The 21,093-nt window shown below is 33.1% G+C and overlaps 1 protein-coding gene and 1 long non-coding RNA gene across 4 annotated transcripts; one reads left to right on the top strand and one right to left on the bottom strand.

The window, feature by feature from the left end:
* Window positions 1-675: 675 nt before the first annotated feature.
* Window positions 676-14,298, bottom strand: LOC149557252 (uncharacterized). 2 transcript variants are annotated; one of them, XR_016364860.1, is made up of 4 exons: window positions 13,806-14,298; window positions 11,707-11,873; window positions 1,258-1,299; window positions 676-1,169 (listed from the first exon to the last, which is right to left on the bottom strand). It is a non-coding gene; the product is annotated as an uncharacterized LOC149557252 (long non-coding RNA). The 2 variants fall into 2 exon arrangements; XR_016364859.1 differs by having other exon boundaries at window positions 676-1,299; window positions 13,806-14,295.
* On the top strand, window positions 1,513-5,559 carry LOC149557253 (uncharacterized). 2 transcript variants are annotated; one of them, XM_089831964.1, is made up of 5 exons: window positions 1,513-2,014; window positions 2,647-3,533; window positions 4,498-4,548; window positions 4,831-4,920; window positions 5,143-5,559. In XM_089831964.1, the coding sequence occupies exons 2-5, from the start codon at window positions 2,664-2,666 to the stop codon at window positions 5,239-5,241; spliced, it is 1,110 nt and encodes a 369-aa protein (XP_089688090.1). In that variant the 5' UTR covers window positions 1,513-2,014; window positions 2,647-2,663; the 3' UTR covers window positions 5,242-5,559. The 2 variants fall into 2 exon arrangements, with proteins under 2 accessions (XP_089688090.1, XP_089688088.1); XM_089831962.1 differs by having other exon boundaries at window positions 1,513-3,533.
* Window positions 14,299-21,093: the final 6,795 nt, after the last annotated feature.

Genomic DNA, 21,093 nt, shown 5'->3' on the forward strand with positions numbered 1-21,093 from the left:
TCCATAATACAAAGATGTGAGCACATGATCTCTAAATAATCACCAAGAGTTCTCAACGTTTCTTAATTTATATTGGAATTGAAAGTAAAATATTTGGAAAGTTCTTGATATTATTTTCCAACATTTATAAACTTAATTTGGTTGCCCTATTACTTACTTGGACATTCTACATTGACAGCCATATTCCTTTGCTCATAATAAGCAAAAGAGAGCATGAAAAAATTACCATTAATTTTAGCGCTTTTGCTCATAATAAGAACATGAGAGCATGAAAGAATTACCATTAATTTTAGCGCTCAAGGTTTCCATATTTTGACTATAAACATTACTGCCCAAGATCTATTCAGAAGCTTTTATATAAAATATTTTTTAAGAAAAAGAATAGGGTTCTTAAATATCTATCTATGTTTGTTGCAAGCTCTCTAGAAAGAAAATGAGCAAGTGAGAGCAAGAGAAATTACCATCATAAATTCGCAAGGGTTTTGGCTGCAAATTCCTAACAAATATAGAAAAAAATTCCAGTCTTTTAATAAATGACCTTAATATAACCAATTTTGTGGCTGCAAAAAATTGAAGCTATTTCTATGCAAAAATAGAATTATGTGTCTAAAAATCCACAAGATCTGTTTGTTCCCAAAAAGAGAGCTCACCTATTTTTGCATGAAAAGAACTATATGAAAAAAATTAAGGATTCAATTACTCGTTCTACAATGGTAAAAGTGTTCTCTGGAGAAATTCTTTTCCAATTCAGATGGACTTTTTAATATGCTGAAAAAGTTGAAAGATTAGAATGTTCTCTAGAAGAAGTGGAACATGGACAACACTTAGTTCTTTAAGGAGCTATTTGTAACATTTTGTTGAACATTTATCTTCTAGAGGAGCTGCCTTGTAGTAGGAACAATGGATGACACCTATAACAACTACCTTGTAAGAGTTGCATGGAAGACATATAAAACCACTTGCCACAATCCTAAGCCCAATTTCTTGTCAATTTTTTTGAGCAGAAGTTAAAAAGATTGCCCGGAAAAATCGCTTGAGCCAATGGAAAAAGAAAAGATAATTTTGGGAGAGAACTTCATGGAAACCAAAAACAAATAGGAAAGGAGTGAAAAATCTTGCATCGTAGAAATACAATAGCGGCATATCATTGAGAGGTCCTCTATGAATACCTGACAAAAGGGGAAGAAAGTCATATGGTTGTATTGTTCATGCTTCTATGGAAGAAATAGATGGCATAAGTAAATAAAATGGACTTGCCTCTCCCCTGCCACTGGCTTGGATGCTTCATCTGCCAACTGCCTACACATGTAAATAAAAACAACTTGAGAATATAAATCAAACTTCAAAGCCCTTATGTATCTTGTATTTATACGCACATATGTACACTAATATCTTAGATCACAAATGTAATCAATGATTTAGAGATTGTTAGTTGAATAAAAGCTACAATAGACAATCGCAGGAAACCATAAAAAATGACATTACTTGTATTTGTCACTTGCTTGCCCATCAAACGTGTTAATGGAAGAATGAAGAAGACGATTATTTTCAATCAATTTCCAACTGAAATTTTGGACAACCCTTAAATGACCGTTGTTAACTGGAAGATCTTCAGACATTTTCTGAATGATAGATTTTTGGACAGCTCAGAAGAAGATTTATAGATGACTTTCAAATGGAACATTTTCAGGAAATTACTAAATGAAAGATTTTCAGACAATTCATCAAAGATTTTCGGCGACTTTTAATGGAAGATTTTCAGGCAATTTCTAAATGAAAGATTTAGATAAGACTTACAGACGACTTCTTAACCGGAAGATTTTGGAGGCAGATTTACTAAATGAAAAATTTAGGAAAAATCATTTCTATAGAATGTTCGGAGAAGATTTACAAATCTTCTATAAAATCGTTTTCAATGGTGACCTAAAATTGTTTTTAGGCAGAATAATTGGGAGGGTTGCCGTTGATGTCGCCGTGTGACAGACCGACGGATCTCATACGCGCGCAGTTTCAGGTATTTCGAAATATGACCGTTCAACTGCCTCTTGTCATTTCGCATTGTTATATAGTTGCTCTGTTTTTTGTTTTTGTCTCCGTGCATGGTTGCTCTGTTTGTGCATTGTTGTTGTATTTGCATTGCTGCTCTTTTTTTTCCCTCTCTGTGTGCGTTCCTGCTTCTTTGCATCGTTGTCCAACTGGGAAGAATGGCTAAGGAGAGCTTCTCAACACCCAATTCAAAGGAGGACGCGGATACATTGGCAACGTTGGAACCCCTGTCTTCGGAGGAGTTGCAGAGGAGATTAGAAAAAATAATAAACATGTTATCCATAGATAATAATAAAGATGTTTCTGATTTTGGGAGTTTGGGAGGAGACCAAGACCTCCGATGTTATGACCCACTGGATAAATCTACGTATACGTTTCCTAGGCCACAATTCTTGCGCTATCGGCCAGGCAGAATGGACGATGATGAAGGCCTCGAGAATACATACGGAGGAATGGAAAGAAGTCATAGGTCTTCTTGTTTCAAAAATAAGATTCTGATTTTAGTGGCGGTGCTCTTTGTGCTTATTTTCTGTATATCTGCATGGCATTCCAGCAAGTATTATGCTGGTCTTAATTTGCAAGCTTTCAATGAATATGCAGATGGATTCGGTCTGCCAATGAGTGAAATAGTAGAAGAGGACTTGGACCTGTCAATGAATAAATATGGCAATGAATTGGGCTTTTTCATTAACAAGGATTTAGTTGAACATAGTCTGCCAATCAATGAAAATATAGAGAAGTTCAGCATGGCGATTGACGAAGATGAAACCCATGGTCTAGCAGTGCTTAAGCAGTTTGGCACACTAGAATCATGCCAGTCTAAAACTCTAGCGTTGGAGAGCCCCAAACAGATAGAAACTATGATGTTAGAGGGAAAAAAGGCCAAGGATTGGGTATTGGATGTTTTTGTTGCAGAAAACTCCAAACATTTGGACATGTTGGATGTCCTTGTTTCAGAAGATTCCAAACACTTGAGGGTATTGGATGTTCTTGTTACAGAAGATTGCAAACATTTGGGAGCAGTGTTATCTAGTATTCCAGTGAAATCTGTAAGAAGTCCCCTGCTTTGTGGAGTTACAGGTGCATTCATTTGTGCAGCTGCAATAGTGCTTAATTGGTACAAGAAAAAGACAACATATGCCTGTCCTAGGACTTCCCTAGAAATTGTTAAAGAAATTCAGACAAAGAACACTCGTGCTCAACAAGGTCCTTTAAAGCAGATGTTGTCATTGCAGGCGAAGGATTCTTGTGTGCCTAATGTGCAGCTTCTAAATGAGTATTCTCTACAGACGGTCAGCTCTTCCGGCAAAAAGAAAGATATCATGTGGAACGATTCAAATATTGGAAGAAGTTCATTTTACATTCCCAACCAGGAAGTTCGGAGGAAGGGCGATTCAACTTCAACCACAAACCAAGAAAACATGGCAGCTGGAGAAATTTATTTGGAAAATTCGTTTTATGGAAGTTTCACAATGATGATAAATAAGGTGATTTTACATTAATACTGTTTCCCTTTCTAATGCAGTAGAATCTAATGAGCTGCTTTATCTTCATATTATTATCTTTATTGCTCTTGGCAATGAAACATTTCAATGATTTTGAAGTATTTTCTCATAAGAGTTCTTCCTCCATTGATTCTGCATATGGTATAATGTAACTTATTTTACTAATGCTCAAGGTGTCATATACATCTCCATTATTTTTGTTATCCTTGTCAAGTATCATATTGTTGTCATCTCAAACATTACTTTTAATTATTAAGAATCCTGTTGCCGATGTTCTATTTTCTTTCCATGCTCAATGGGCAATGATAGTATGCCATACAGTGTCAACCAAGTGATTCAGTTGTTACCGATTCAGTTCTTTTCAGAGGGTTAGTTTTGTTGTCTAGAACGATAGTTACATTTAACTAGCATCCAGTGCTGTTAGTTCCATTTAGAGAGCAAGTTCAGTTTATAGAGAATGAGTTCAATTGCGATACAAGAGGATTAGTCCTAGTAGAAAGGAGAGCAGGAACTGATTGTTTTGGGGATAAAGAGGAGTCGTGAGAGTTCTTAAGGAAATGTATGATCCATGAAGAGTCTGACATTCTACATGAGCTAAGTCTATTTCTATGGTTCAGATTTTTATTATGATAAGATTCTACATCATTTCTGGTTTGATGTGTAAGGATTTTGTTAACAGTAGTCCTCTTTCCAGAAGGGATAGCATTTTGTTCTCTATCTAATTATGTTTTGTCTAAATTAGTATGTCATGTCAACATTTTCCCCCTTTTAAGAATAAAATGCTACTGATCTTGCGGGGAGCATTCCACAATGAATAATATCTTCTTTAACTACTCAGTATCCTCGTCCTTCCTACATTAGTTTTCTGTGTACCCAGTCTTAGCTATTTTCATGTAATTTTCTTCAAGGAACATTTCTAAGAAAAGTGTGTGTTTGTATAATGCAGGATAAACATAAAGAGCAGCAAAAGCTAATACCTGTGAGAAGATCAGATTGGGTATGCAACCCACCAAAATCTGATTGTAGTCTGTATAAGGAAGTATGCCATTGTCACATCATCCTTCTTGCACAATGGGCATGAATGTGTTCCCTTTTTAGTGGAAGTGCTCCTATACTTTCAGGGAAGCATTCCATGATGAAAAGGATCTTCTCTAACCACCCATGATCTTTGCCCTTCCTACAATGTTTTCTTGTATACTCAGTCTTGCTATTTTTACTTTCTAGTTGATTTCCCTCAAAAGGACAATTTCTAACAATAGATTGTGGTTGCACATTTCAGGATGTAGATAAAAAGAAGCTCAAAGAAATGGCTGTGAGAAGATTGGATCGGATACAAAACCCAAAAGTGTCAGATTGTGCTCTCTATAAAGTATGTCAATCTTCCTACACAATAAGCATATTCCCTTATAAGTGGAAAGTGCTACTGATCTTGGGGGAGGGGAGTATTCCATGTGAATGAGATCATCTCTAACCACTTAGGATCCTTGCCCTTCCTACTCTATTTTGTTGTTACTAGGCTTTCTATGTTTCTTTGATAGTTTATTTCTTCAAAGGACATTTAGTAAGAATAGTTTGTATTTGTATAATGCAGGATGCAGATAAAAAGCAACAAAAAGAAAAACCTTTGAGAAGATCAGAGCGGATCAGGAATTTGACCAAAGCTGATTGTGCTCGTAGACAACATGCATGAACTGTTTGATATAATGCCTCAAAGGGTGTCATTTCAATAAAGTAGCTATAACACTTGTAGGTTATGTGCAGAACTAATTTGTTGAATAGGCTTAAACCTTCAAGCAAATGAAGTTGGTAGACAATACAAATAATCTCCATGGTTTATGCCAGCATCGTACGTACTACACATGAAGTCCCTCAAATTGGATTCATTGTGGTTGTACGATATTTGATGAAATGGATCTTACAAACTTTCATGCGAAGGTAGTTCCCCACTTAACTAACATTTCCTTATATGTCTGCCTATAAATGGAAATTCTATAAAAAAATTCGACAACCGACGAAGTATACGGAATGGTGTAAATTTATGAAAAAATTGGAAACTTAGATAGCTTGTGAACTATATGAATGCTTGCAAGAGATGTCATCTAATCATACATCAAGAATTTAGAAAGTTTTGAAGTTCCTATCGAATTGGTATTAAAGTTGTATATAGAGGTACTCCTGTGTATTAACAGTTCTATGAATTGGATCACAGAGTTGATATAATGGACACAACTCATGAACCTCTCAGAGATACTTTTGAAAGGGGTAGAGTATCATTATCCGTGGTACAATTCTTATTTTATATTGAACAAAGCAATTAAATAGTTATTAATAATTCCTAATATATTTTTTCATTTCTTATGTTTAACCATCTTGCACAATAATTTCAACCGAAAAATAAAACAGCTAGATAACTCTCCCAAACCAAGTAAAATGCAACTACAAGATATTCTCATTTGCACAATCTGGCACATGATCTTCAAGATGTGGTGAGGGTAATAGTCAAGCATTCATAATGGGGAAAAGTTGTGCTGGTAGAATCTAGAGGGACATTTGTGACAATTACCCACATTTGCTCAAATGAGAACATCGACCCTATTGATTTCTATAGTAGCTGCCCAAGCATAGCTTTGAATAAAATCTCACCTTATAATCAAAATCTTTGTCTACCACCTTTCTCCAGATTTTTTAATGAAATATTCAAAGTTTAATGCATTATGCGATGTTATCAAGCTACCTTAAGATTGAATTGACAATAAAAGAAAATATGTTAAACTAGGTGAATGTAATATGTGAATAAGTGTTGCTAAGTTGCCTATGCATAAGCAACTTGATATTTGATTATTAAAGAACGTACTTAGGGTATTCTTTTAACAACACATTATTTGATTTCTAACTGATAGTTTTATTTCTTGATTTAAATAGAGAATAGTTGAGATACCGATAAAGCATTTCGATTATTTCTTGAATAATATTATTTATCAATCAATTGTGATGATTGTACACTAATGCTTTAAGATAATGTCTTTAAATACATAATTGTAGATGTATAATATTACTTTTTGACCCTGCAAATATGAACAATCAAAATCTAAGATTAACATTTATTAGAACAATTGTAAGATATGAATTAGGGGATAATTCTAGAGTCTATCATAGTAGACATATGTTGTGTGCTTCCTATTGTGTTAAAATCTTTCAAACTTAGAAATATAATGTTCAACTCTTGTAATCTAAAATATTTTTCAGAGTGTATATAAAATTTTAATCACTCTTCTACATACATATATCTATTTGTTATATGATATGACAATTCTAATGACCCACTATCCACAAGATCATATTGATGAATAAATAAAATTAGCTCAAATCCATATTAGCTCCAGAAGTGATTTATTTATCTAGTTAATTCATTACCCTAACTAGAAAAGAAGTGTCCTTCACCTCTAGTTATCAATCTGAAATCAAAAAGTTACAGAAATCATCAATGAAGGGATGCCTTTAATAAAATCACATCCACTGAACACGTCATAGATTCCACTGCATCTCCTCTCCGCTTATCTTACTTCGGGTATTTGGGAAATGTCGGAATAACTTGGGTTGATGATGTAATTGAAGTGGCTCATAAAAACAATAGAATAAAGTCCATATTTCTATACGTCAATAATGACTTTAATTTGACGTCGACTTAACTTTCACGGAAAAGAACACGTAAACGCGCATAGATTTGAATTGTAAGTAGGCCAGATCTGACTCAGTAATTAGCATGTGACGGTAGAATAGAAAATAGAAAATAGAAAAACTGGGATTTTCTTATGTATTGATTTGGTGGAGGCTTTGAAGTCAATTACGATTTTACATGTGCAAAATACGATAGGAGATGATGAGTGCATCACCATCTGCTAAACATCAAACTAAAACCCGTAGCGTACCAGGTGCGAGGGGCAGTTTTGTTTTTCAATCCGCTTTATATAATTTGGCTACCCCCATCTGCCCAACAATATAAAGTTTTAATAAGTTTACTTTCGGAACCGTAGTAGATTTAGTTTTCAAAGGAAAAAGAGTCACTCATGAATAACATGAATCTTAAGATTTTAATAGTCTTTGTTATGTAAACTAGCAATCGCACCTTGGTGTGCAATAGGTACGCCGCAGAATTATGGAAGGTTATCTAAGTATTTGTCTTATTGTTTTTCTCTCCCCCTCATCCTCTTTTTATCTATTCATTTCTCTATTAGTCTATCTAACCATTTATATCTCTTTCTATACCCTCTTTGACATTATCTCTTCTGATTTCTTTCTATCTGTACCTTTTGATCGATCTTTATCTCTCTATCTATTTTTCTCTCATCCTCTCACTCTATGTTCATCTCTCCATCACCCCCTTCATATACCTTTAAATATTCACATCTCCATATTTCTTCTCCCATCTCTCTCTATATCCTCCCTCTATCTCTATATCTATCTAGATATGTATATGTTTACCTTATTATCTTTCCATGACTCTCTATCCCTATATATTTCCCCATTTCTACCTTGGTCTCTAAATATATGTTTTTGCCTCTACCTTTATCTTTATATATATTGCTTACTGATTTTCTCTTCTTTATATGTTAATATCTTCCATCTCCATTCTCTCCCTCTATATTTCCTTCTCCTCTTTATATCCATTTGCTTCTCAATCTCCGATTAGATATATGTCTCTCTCTTTTTCTTCCCTCTATGCATCTCCCTATCTCGACATATCTCTCCCTTTCTCTCCACCTCTCTCTCTTCTTTGATATATCTCTTTGTCTTCTCATCTCCATCTATTTCTCTCTCTATCTCTATATTAGTATCAGTGGCATTCAGTATCTCTCCTATATTCCCTCTCTCCCTTCCCACTTCACTCCATTTCTATCTCTCCATGTCTATCCTAGTACCTTTAGTTTCTCCCTTTATGTATCTATCCTTTTCTATCTCTCACCACAAATTTCAGAAATCTAAGATCAATAAAAACAAAAAAAAATTATTTTCTACCATATACATGTAGGATTCCTAACTATTTTCTAAGTGTGCCCTTCCTCTATCTCTTTTTAAAGTATTGAAAAAGCATATGGTAATAGAAATTGATGATATTTATTAAACTCTCAGATCCACTATCTACCTTAAAGTTTAGAACAAGTGGATTTCCAAATCTGAAATAGTCAAATATTCCTCATTTCATGGCTGAATTTATTCAAATATTCTTCATCTTCCAGCTGAATTCAAACATTCTTTACAATATACATTTCACAAGACAATTTTATGCGTAGATTTGGCTGAGTTCAAAGTTTAAAGTAAACAAAAATTAATGGCAGTTGTCTTACATTGAGCTTCTCCATTCAATATTTCAGTCTCTCAATCTTAAAGTTCAAAGCATGCAGGTTTATAACTGCAATCAAAGACAGAGTGAGATTGTTTTATAATTTCTAAAAACACCGAGTTGTTGTCTGATTTGGGCGTTTATGTTAAATATAGATATTCATACAACTACCTATAAAATCTAACTAAAATTCACCTCAAACTAATGTAGTAGAGTCCTCGATTTGAGAGATGTTCAAAAGATTTGCATAGTGGAGATCTTCACAGCCAACAGAACCGATTCAATCAAACGCCTAAAATATAGGAACTTTATGCTCTCATCAATTCTCTTTTGAGAGTTGTTCAAAGCTGATAAACATGAAATCCAGGCTTCCTAATCTCTCACCCAATATACTTGTGCGGGTGGTTGTGAACAAGAGAATCTTGGGAGGAGCTAATAATTCAAAGGATTTACATTAATGTGAAAATGAAAGAAGTGCCCATGAGGCTAGCAAGAAACAATGGCTTTTCCCCTCCAACCTCTCTCCATGGCCTTCCACAAAGTCGATTACTTCGTCAACATGCCCGAGGTTTGCTCATGTGCCCACTCCCACCCAATTCTTTATGCGAAAATAACCATTAACCATTATCAGTACTTGAGTGATTCTTTTTTTCAGGACATCCTAGTAATGGTAATTGAAATTGTGTAGGAATTGAAAGAGCAAGGATTCACATGAAACTGACTTTAGTCACTACGTGATGTGAGCATTAGGACATTCAGGCCAGGTGTGCTGAAATGTTTGATGGGGGGGAGCAGGGTAGAGAAGACGACATTGATGGATGCTCATCTATATTATGAATTTTGTATCGAATAAGAATTTAGATTTGTGGAGAATAATGATGAAGAGACATGGATTTCGTCGTTAACTTGCATTCACGTCTATGATCCTCAACAACAAAAGATTAATCTAGCAATTGGAATCAGGGCTTTCTTGGAGATTTGAATCTGAAACGCTACAAGCACTATTTGATGTTGTGATTGTTTCTGTTTATGTAAATGAGGCTTTTCAACTCAAGCAAAAGCATCTCTGGTAGGTTCACTCAATTGGATTCACTGACTCCATCGATACCAAGTTTTGTTGGGACGGAAGGCCTTGGAAAAGAAACCTATTTTGGACATTTTAGCAGAATGAACAAAGCAATCAACAAAATCTCGATGCAGGCCATGAATGATGAAGGTCTCATGAAATAATAGAAGATTGAAGTTTTGAATGAGAGTGGAAATAGGAGAATCAAGAGTGGAGTTTCATATGGAGTTTTCTACGCACAATCATACATCTTTCCGCCTACCACATTTGAGTTGAGCACAAAAAATTGAGTTGAGCACAAAATTCTATCCTAGATCACGTGTTACAATTTCATGCTTCAAGCCTCAAAAAATATTGATCTGTCAGACTAATTGTGACTCTTTGTAGCTATGTTCCCACTTAATTAGTGTCCATTTACTCTTCTTCCTCTACTCCTCTCATCACATCTTTGCAATAGAGTTCTCATTATGTGATTGAAATCAGCTTTCTTTCCATTCTTTTTCTTTTTGTCCAAATAATTCATCCTTGCGCAATGAGTTGGGCTACAAGAAATAGATCTTCTTATGCCATGTTAGAGAGATCAAGCAGCATTGGAACCAGAGATGTTTTGAGGCTCTTGTTCTTCTTTGACGAGAAAGCATCCAGATGCAACCTCTCCAAGAGTGCGAAATCCACAATCTCAATTTGTGCTCCAATCTTTCTCTTCACGATCTTGCTTTTCATGCTCTCCACATTTGACTCTGGTAGGGTTAATTCTTCACAGCCATCTTTGCCAATGGTAGGGCCTCAGATTGAGATCAGCTTCAACAAAAGATGGAGGGTTTTGCAGAGCACTGTGAGTGAGAAAAAATTGATGCCCAAGAAAGAATGGAGTAGAAGCAGGAGCAAACTTGCTCTTCATGGAATGGGAAACCGACAGAACACTTCGATGGAAGCTGCTATGACGTGGACATCTCTCACCCGGGCCCAAGACATGAATAATTTTTTGCATTTTCTTTATGATGGTTGAACGACTGAGATTTCTTTGATGATCGTCTAACCTTTTAAGAAAAATTCAACGCCTCGATGCATCTCGGCGTATTTTACATATAGAGTATATATTAGCTAGTTATATGATCATGATTAAGGCTGAAAGTTGATTACGTTGGTTTTTTTCTTTATTATGTCACCGTGTGAGTAATTTTTGTTTAGTCTTCTGTAGCTTACGCTATCAAATTCCTCCTATCATATTTCTTGAAAGAATCCATTTTCCTTGTTTTCCATACAGAAATGAATGTTATGCTTTAACAATATTAGATCTTTGAAATGTGGGTTATGATCCATTCAGTATTTAATGGTTTTCCTATTCTTTTTTATCCTCTGCTCACACTTTCAAAAAAAGTCCTCTTGGAACAATAAGATCTCATTTGTTTTGTGTCGAGTGCAAGGTAAATTATCTTGCTTGATCTTGAAAAGAAAGAATGAAGTTTATACCACATACAAGTTCCTAGATATATAGATTTCAATTGGTTTGTCTTCGAGTGCAAAGTAAATTATCTTACTTGATCTTGAAAAGATAGAATGGATTTTATAACAGAGAAGAGTTCCTTTTATGGAATTATGTAATGTCAGACAATGCATCTGGTACAAAGCACAAAACCCAAACAGAAATTTGCTTTTTAAAGCAGAGCGCAGTGTGTGGAGAACTCCAAAATTTTACAAATAAGTTCAATCCATTCTTCATGACCCAAAAATAAAATTTCACATACCGAATACCCTGCAAGCCCCAAATTTGGAATTTTACAATGTCATATAATCAGGCTGATGATTTTCAACCTTGATCCCCAACAGATGAATACTTGAATGATCAAGAAATATACTGCCCTCAGGCAGCACTCATGCAGCAGCTGAAGTATTTATCCAGCCAAGTCCTCTTCTGCAATGGAAAACAGAAAATTCAACATCAATCAACAGAAATCAAGAAATTCAACATTATCCAACCATACTGAGAAGGAAAAAAGAAAAAAAATTGAAAAGGGAAAAGTTATCTTCCGCAACAATTAAAAGAAAATTCAGCATTATCCGACTGTAAGAAAGAAAGAAATTCAGCAACACCCAACTACAATGAGAAAGCAAGAGAGATCAATAGAAAACTATAAATTCAATATTTCCCAACTTACTGAGCCGAATAGAACTTATTAATGCTGTCTACAATTAACCCAAAAGATAACAGGACTATCAAGTCTATACAATAAGCCATAGTACTTACTGGTTTTCTAAATAAAACAGAAATAAAAAGACAAATTCAATTAGTTATCAAGAAATCTGCAATAAGCCAATAGTCCTTTGAACTTTCTGGCTGTCTATATAAAACAAAAATAAAAAGACAAATTCAATATAAAAAAATCTCAATCAAGTGTGAGAAAGATCTGTAATACGCGTTTTTCTATGGGCATATACTTTCCTGCATGCCTCGGCCTCCTAGATTTTTCAACCAGTGGAATGGAGAAGGAGAAGATAGGTAGAAATACCGAGCTTGATTATTTTGATATTGTGTCTAAACATATTTATAATGTCTAGTCCTTTTGATCCTGACATAAACAATTAGTTTGCAGAAATTGAGAATGTCCATCTGCAAATAACAACAATCCTTATTCAGTTGTCCTCGGGATAACAGAGTTGAAATTTTTTTACTATCTTAAAATATGACAGTCTGTCTCAATTCTCAATAATCTCACAAGCATTCTTGATAGATTAGATGTATCTGGAGCAAACATAACCCTATTCAATTGATCTCCCAAAAATAAAGTTGACAATTGTGATGTGAATATCAGGATTTAACTGTGTGATTTTGAGTCAAACTCGATGACCCATGTTTCATGAGTAGTGATTCAACATGAATCCATCTCTCATGAGAATAAATGGAACACTTAGCACTCATTGGATCTAGGTGATGCTCACAGGGGTGAAGCACCAGGACTTCCCGGGAGGTCACCCATCCCAGTACTACTCCAGCCTGAGCGCGCTTAACTACAAAGTTTCCTCCACAGTTAAACCCAAAGCTTGCAACCCCATTTGCAAAACCTTCACCAAGTGTTGTGCCTTATGAACCATTCATTAGAAAGCCCCTTAAGCTGTGGAAATCATGTCCTACTTATCAAAGTTGACAATTTCATTTCTGTAAAAGTGAACAAATTCATTCCCCTGAATAAAAAAAATTGACAAATTCATTCCCCTCTAAAAAATGAAGTTGATAAATCCTTCATCTATCTCAATCCTCAAAAATCCCATACAGTTGACAAATTCATTTTGACTCATTCATCGCTGTCTTGAAAACCCAATACAGTTGACAAATTCATTATTCTCATAAAGTTGACTCATTCATTCCTGTCCTGAAATATTGAGAGTCTGTCTCAATCCTAAAAAATTCCACACAACTCACCTGACAGAAAATATGTATTTGAAAATTTAAAAAGTCCTCCTTCAAATAATCTCTCAAAAACAAAGTTGGCACTCTATCTGAATCCACAGGATTCCCACAAACCATCTCTGACAGAGAATATGTAATCTACAAATTTAGAAGATCCTCACTCAATTGATCTCTCAAAAACAGAACTGACACATTCATTCTTCTGTTCTGTCTGCATCTTCAAAAATCTCGCAAATAGGGAAAATAACTCCAAATCCATACAACCAAAATTATGAAATTCTAGAACATTAAAACTGAAATACCCAAAAAAACTAAATCTGAGAGGCTAAGGCCATGATCTTACATGAGCATATTTATTATGAGATTGATAAAGCGGAAAGAAAAGGGAGGAAAAACCTAAAACCCCAAATCTGAGAAGCTAAGGTGAAATGATCTTACAAGATTATGAATGGCATGCGATTGAGAAATGAGGTGGCCCTTAACTCCATCATCACTGACTTGATTGTTGACAGCCGGTCTTTCGATCAAATCCATTACTAATCACTCAAAGCACTGTGTAAATAACCGCACAATCAATCAAATGCTTCAATAACCCACCTCTTTGCTCTGATTTTCCATCGTCTTCCCTTTTTCCTTGGTCCCTTAAACTTACTCCGTTTAATAAAATTTCCTCTGGTTTCTAAGAAGGTTGAGGAGCGATATGAAGAAATGTAATCTGTGGTGAAGGGGGAAATGAGGAAAATCAAGAAATGGGAGGGAGAGAGGACAGTGCAGAAAACAATGGATAGCTAAGTGAGTGGTCAGAGCACGTAAAACACAGCAGCTAACAGCGAAGTAGCACAAAAGCTTATCACACTCTCCAACCTGCTCCCTATGCCTTTTCTCGTGTATTTCCCCTGTTGTCTCTGTGTCTGCCTTCATCGTGTGGTGAACAGTGAAAAACTAAAAAGATCTACGGTTCAAAGCGTTTCAATGGCAATCATTTGCTCTCTATCGCTATCAACCGTTGGATGTCAAACTGAGCCTCTCAACTTCATAGAGGAAATGCCTACGTTTTAATAGGGAGGACTTTTTTGTTGAAGTCATTTTCTAAATTGAGATGATCTCTCCTATCTTCAAGTGTCCCTTGTAGTGCTCTTTGTAAAAACCTTTTATTAGTACTTGTTATAGGCAATACTATTGTATTGACTTAATTCAATTAATTTATAAATTTCTACCAATCAAATTATTTTATTATTATACTTTATTAAATAAACTAAATGTATCCAAAGGTAATGTTATAATTCTATTATTTTTATAATTTTAAAATCGTATTTATCTTTAATTTCATTGGTTTAAATGAATGTGTCTCATAAGACAATTTTTTTCAGAATAGAAACTTCCATCTTTTCAAATTTTACTGAATACTTTTATCTAAAATATCAGTTCTAAAAGAAACTTCTAACTTTTACCAAGTTTTGTTATCAATATAAATAGCCTTAATTATTTATGAATTAGTTTGTTATTATTCTCTACTAAATGTATGAAAATTTAATGTTATAATTCTATTTTTTTTAAAAAAATTTAAAATCACATTTATCTTTAATTTCTTACCAGACCACTTTTTTTTTTGGAAACTTCCATCTTTTCAATTTTTACTAATACTTCTATTTAAAATATCAGTTTTAAAAGAAACTTCTAATATATATATATATATATATATATATATATATATATATATATATTAGAAGTTTCTTTTAAAACTGATATTTTAAATAGAAGTATTAGTAAAAATTGAAAAGATGGAAGTTTCCAAAAAAAAAAGTACACATCATCTCATCCCTCATCCTTTAAAATAATTATAATTTACTCCAAAGTAAAAAAAATCATTATATTTTTTTATTTATAATTTTTTTTTTCCGGGGCAAAGTTTGAACTCACACCTTGCCATGACTTTACTACCACAGCTGTACCTTTTAGCTTGTCGATATATATATATATATATATATATATATATATATATATATATATATATATATATATATATATATATATAAAATGAAAATTTCTAACTTTGACCATGTTATTTGTTATCGAGATATGAATAATTTTAATTTACACAAAATTATCTTTAATGGGCATTGATGATTTTCTTTATAAGGGACTGAATCGATTTGTAATTTTAGCAATCATCTTATTATATTTTGAGACATCCATGCTCTACAAAATGGTTCATGGTTTATAGTTAAAAAATAAAATTAGTTTATAGTTTATAGTTTAAATAGAAGTTTTTATTAATTAATCTCTAAGATCTTCTCCACATTTTGATGTGTTTAACGCTTTGTTCAAAATTATCTCAAAGTTATGCATGAATTTGATCTTTGAAGAGATGACACAAAGTTTTTTTGCCTCCATGAGATTTCAATTCTAAATCTCTGAACACAAAACTACTATATCATTGACACATTATTTTCAAAAAAAAATTCCTTTTATGTATTGGCAATGCTTTGTTTTTGTCTAGATGCACTAGATGTAGCAAAGCAATTTCAAGAGTAGTTCCAGATTTATTTTGTTTGCTCAATCAATACAATTTATATGTGGCAATAGTCACTTCATATAAAGGTAAATGTAAAATCAAAGTCTAGTACTTACTTATTCTATAAATGTAAACTTTTCAACTCAATGATTATATAAATAATAACATCAATAAGATTTTGTAGTTGCCATGTTACAATCAATACATATTATATCTTCTAAATGGTATCTACGATAAATAAAGGATTCTCCTACATTTTTCTTGGCATGCTATTTAATTCTGAACAAAATAATAAATCTAAATCTAGAAAATCAATTACCTAAAATAATTAGCAATAATAGGTGGACAAATTTATCTTAGGAAGTTGAGAGAACAATTTATTCATCCAAGGGTAATGGCTCTAAATAGTTATCACCCTAATAGACCATCTTTCCTTTATTTGTAAAAGTCAAAATAAAAGAAATCTATTTTATTCATCTTTTATTTTTAAATTGAAACAAACTCTCATACATTAATTATATTAATTTATATTTATTACTCAATAGAATGTTAAATTTATTTTAAATAATCTTTAGAAAAATTTAAAAATTGAAGTGGACAAATTTTGTAAACATTTTTACTTCTTGTTATTAACATAGATATTTAAATATAATAAAAATAAACATATTATTTGTCTAATTTACTAGCAACTAGTAGTAATATGTTGTTTTAAACATGAAAAATGATAAATATTTTCACATCTCATCTTTAAATGATAAAATAATATATTTTGATTGTTTTCATATTATAATAAAATGTCTTATGAAAAATGATAAATATCTTCACTTTATTTTTTGATACTATTAATCTTTTATTTTTATTAAAGAAATATGAACAATTAGATTCCTTTATATTAAAGTTAAATTAATAATTTTTTAAATGTTCTCTCAATAAGAGACAACACAATTATCAAAAATGCAGTTTCAATGCATGTTTAAAACTTTTAACTATTAATTTTCTTTAATTTACTTCTTAAATTATTTCATAAAAAGAGTTGATTATCTCATTTAATTTTGAAAATATAGATCAAAATCTTTTTACTATTTACAATTCATTATTATCATCATTTCAAAAAATAAAATTTTAAATTAAATGTAACTCTAATTTGCAAAACCCTTAAATTAAATCAAAATCTATTTCTACTATATTCTAATTATATTTTGTACTTAACTAAAAAAGTTGAGACAAACTTATTATCATCATTCCAAAAATTAAATTCTTAAATTAAATGTGACTCATTACCCCTAATTAAACCTCAATTAAATAGTGTTAATTATAAGTTTTAAAACAATGTAACATATACATAAGAAGTTTAATGTAACATACACATAAAGATATCAGAACTAAACTAAAAATATTGCTCATCATTGAAAGTATTAAAAGAGTAAAATTAAAACTAATGTTCATTATTCATTCAAAACTATTCATTAATGGCAAGTACTACCCACTACATGACACTTGTTTTATTTTAGGGAATGTGAGAGCATCTATTACAAGTTTATTAGCATTTACAATAAATTCCACAAAAGTAGTGAATGATAGTGACTATAAATTCTTATGGGTCAATTAAAGATGTCAAAGCCTTTCAAACCCTTAAAATAGGTGGACAAGTTTTCCTTAACCACAAATAGGTCAAAGGACCTCATTACTTTTATGATGAGGATGGATTAAATCCACCCTATGGTAGGCCAAGGTTTTAAATCCCCAAGAAGATCAAAACTAAAACCCTCAACAAGATCCAAACCAAAACCCTCAACAAGATGAGAATCAAAACCCTCCACAACAAGAACAACAAATTCTGCAACCTGAACCAATTGCAAGACCTCCTCCTGGCACACAAGAAAACATAATAAATGAAATATAAAGAGGTAGAAATGAATTAGAAGCACTCATTGGTAGGTTGAAAGCTTCTGCATGAACCAATCCAATGAGAGCTCAATTGGCATCCTCCCTCAAGTCCATTAAGACCCACATAGGTTTTGTTAGTGGTCAGTTGGAAATTTGGCAAGTTAAGAGGAATGAACAAAAAAGACATTATGTAAATAAATAATCATATCAAGATGTTAAAAAAAAAGATATACCAAAAGGGAGGATTTGTGCATTATTTAGAAAGCCTAGTGAACAAGATACTGTTAGAGAGAGTATGGATGCACGATGGTATTAGAAATAATTTTTGGGATAGATGGTGGATGGTTTTTGATGCCCCTCCTTGCAATAATCATGAGGTCCCAATGTATTTCTTAAGGAAATTGTATTGTGAGTTTGTCCTTGGGGAGATCCCCAATTATTTTGATGTATTAGACTCTTAGGGTAGAGGTGGGGGGTCATCATTATAGAGACCAGGGGCATGTCATGACTCTAATGTAGTTAGGGCACCTATGGTCAAGCCATAGGATGAGCATGTGATGATTCCTTCAGTTGTGAAGGAATATGTAGAGGCCAATGCTCTAGAGACTATTAATGTTTTGACGCAGACCCTCATTCATTGCACGAGTCCATTAGTTGAGGAGGAGCCTTTTGCACATCTTGGTCACATGTGCACATCATGCAGATCCTTATGCATGCACATTTGGCAATCATGTTGGAGATAGTGCGAATGATGGGCTCATCACTGATTAGTTCCTAAATGAGACATTTGGCATTGACACATAGGTAAATTACAATTATAATAAACTAATTTGATCACATTTCATATGTATAGTGAATGACTAATTAATTAGCATCTATTGACATTGTTCAAAGTTCAGGGTCAGAGTGTTGGTGGCCCTAGTAGCGATCCCCTAGCCCCATTTTTCATCCCATCGATGAGTCCAGAGGTATGTATCAATTTAATAATTTAAATTAATTCATATATTTATTAAGTAATCATATTAAGGATTGACAAAAATTTTATCCATGTGCATCAATTCTCTACATGACCATTGACATTCACTATGAACTCTGAGCCTAGACATGATACGAGCTTCGTAGAGGTACATTCATTTCGTGTTAATTAATTAATTTGATAATATTTGTTTCATGTTTCATGTTACATCTAACGTGTATTGTATGACATGCATCTCTTGAAATTTGAGACTCCTCCTCGTCTTCGACAGTCTGTTGATTGTGGAGTGGTTGCAGCTATGGCTAGTTCACAACCATTGACTGCTGTATGAAAGAATTTTCTTGGTTTTAGTTGTTCTTTATAATAGTTAGTATCAAAATTTCTAATGTTATTTATAAGTGATTATATTGATTGAATTGTTGTCGAGTCTTGTCACACCCAATCATCCACGAGCCTTCGAGGTGGAATTGCAAAGTGACTATTTGATGGTGGTCAGAAAATAATTAATTTTGTGTGTACATATATTGATTTCAATGTATAATAATTATTGATTCATATCTACTTTGTTTGTATCAGCTCGAGTTAAAGAAGAGCCTCAACAAGAGGATGAGCGAGCGTGTGAGGAAGACCCCATCATCGCCACCATCTCCCTCCACATGACAACTGAAGACCTCTAGAGATTTGTTTCCTTCCCCTCATGGGAAGGAGAAGATATAGTTAATAGACATACATGATTAGGCATCAATGAACATATATGTTGGATTTTATGTCAATGGACATATTCGATATACATTTGATGTATATATGACATTTTATATTTGATGTTTTATTTGATGCATGAAATTATTAAACTTATGACATTATTGGTTAATATATGATATGTTTGCTCATGTATGACATTATTGGTTATTATAATATATTATGTGTTTGTTAATGTATGACATTATTGGTTATCATTTTATATTATATGTTTGATCATGTATGACATTAAATTGGTTATCATAATATATTATATGTTCCTTCATGTATGAAATTATTGGTTAACATAACATATTATATGTTCATTCATGTATGACATTATTGGTTATCACAATATATTATATCTTTTTTCATGTATGACATTATTGCTTATCATAATATATTATGAGGTTGCATGACTACTTGTACCCACACCCCTGGTACTCATACCCACATACCCAAGTATTGGGTACTTGGTGGAGAGCATCATAGCTAAGGAGCTTGATTGAGATTTTGGATTTTTTTTTCTATTTTTTGTTTGTGTATCAGCTCATTGCTTATCAAGCTTAATTCAATACCTAATCAGTTCAAAACTTTGGTAGAATATTGATTAACAATAAACTTTATCACTATTTAAGCATAAGTTTATCATTTCCAATATGTCATTGTCATATGATTTATGATCTTGTTCATGTTTAAAGTTTTCCTTCTCTGTTATTTGTTTATCAAGCTTAATTCAATACCTAATCAGTTTGAATTTTTGATACAATATTGATCAGCAATAAACTTTATCAGTGTTAAAGCTAGAAATTTATCATTTGCAATATGTCATTGTCATATGATTTATGATCTTCTTGTTCATGTTTAAAGCCTTCCTTCTATGACATGCATCTAAACAATTATCATAAATTATTATTACAAACATATAACAAATTTGAAACTAAAAACTGTACATTACATTTGCAAACTTTATCACTGTTCTTGATTTGAAAAATCATTGTCATGACTCATAAATTCAGGTTTTCTATAAATATAAAAGTATAATTAAAAATAAAGTTTGACATACCCAAGTACCCCCATCCCCTATTATAAAATATAGTTGTACATGTACCCGTACCCATACCCATACCCTAAGTACCCCAAGTACCCCCATCCTCATGCAACCTTGTATATTATATGTGAATCTTGGTGTTTTTTTACACCTATGTGTTCTATAGGATCTCTTGCTACTTAGAACATCCACTGACCTTGGCCAACCTCCTCACTAGGTTAACTGATCCAAACTTGTAGCATCACTCCCTTATTCTTCTAGGAACAGTACCCCTCCAAAGGTTTTATAGGTCTACTAGTCTACCATAGCACTCCCTAGTCCAACAAAGGTTTGTATGATGTCCTAAGGTGTTATTGGAACACTTGTACTATTCTTGAATGGATAACAACAATGGGTTTGTACCCGATTTCAAGATTTCTTCACAAAAGGGCTACGAGGAGAGCCCCTAATTAAGCCTCCACCTGGATTTCTAGGGCCAATAAACCCTTTTTGGTGGAGGATAACCCACTATACCTTCAAAAAGCACCATAAAGATTTCAAACTAAGGTCCTTGTGGCCT

This window comes from Cupressus sempervirens, chromosome 5, assembly GCF_028749045.1.
Source record: "Cupressus sempervirens isolate cs-2001-9-10 chromosome 5, ASM2874904v1, whole genome shotgun sequence".
Taxonomy (NCBI): domain Eukaryota; kingdom Viridiplantae; phylum Streptophyta; class Pinopsida; order Cupressales; family Cupressaceae; genus Cupressus; species Cupressus sempervirens.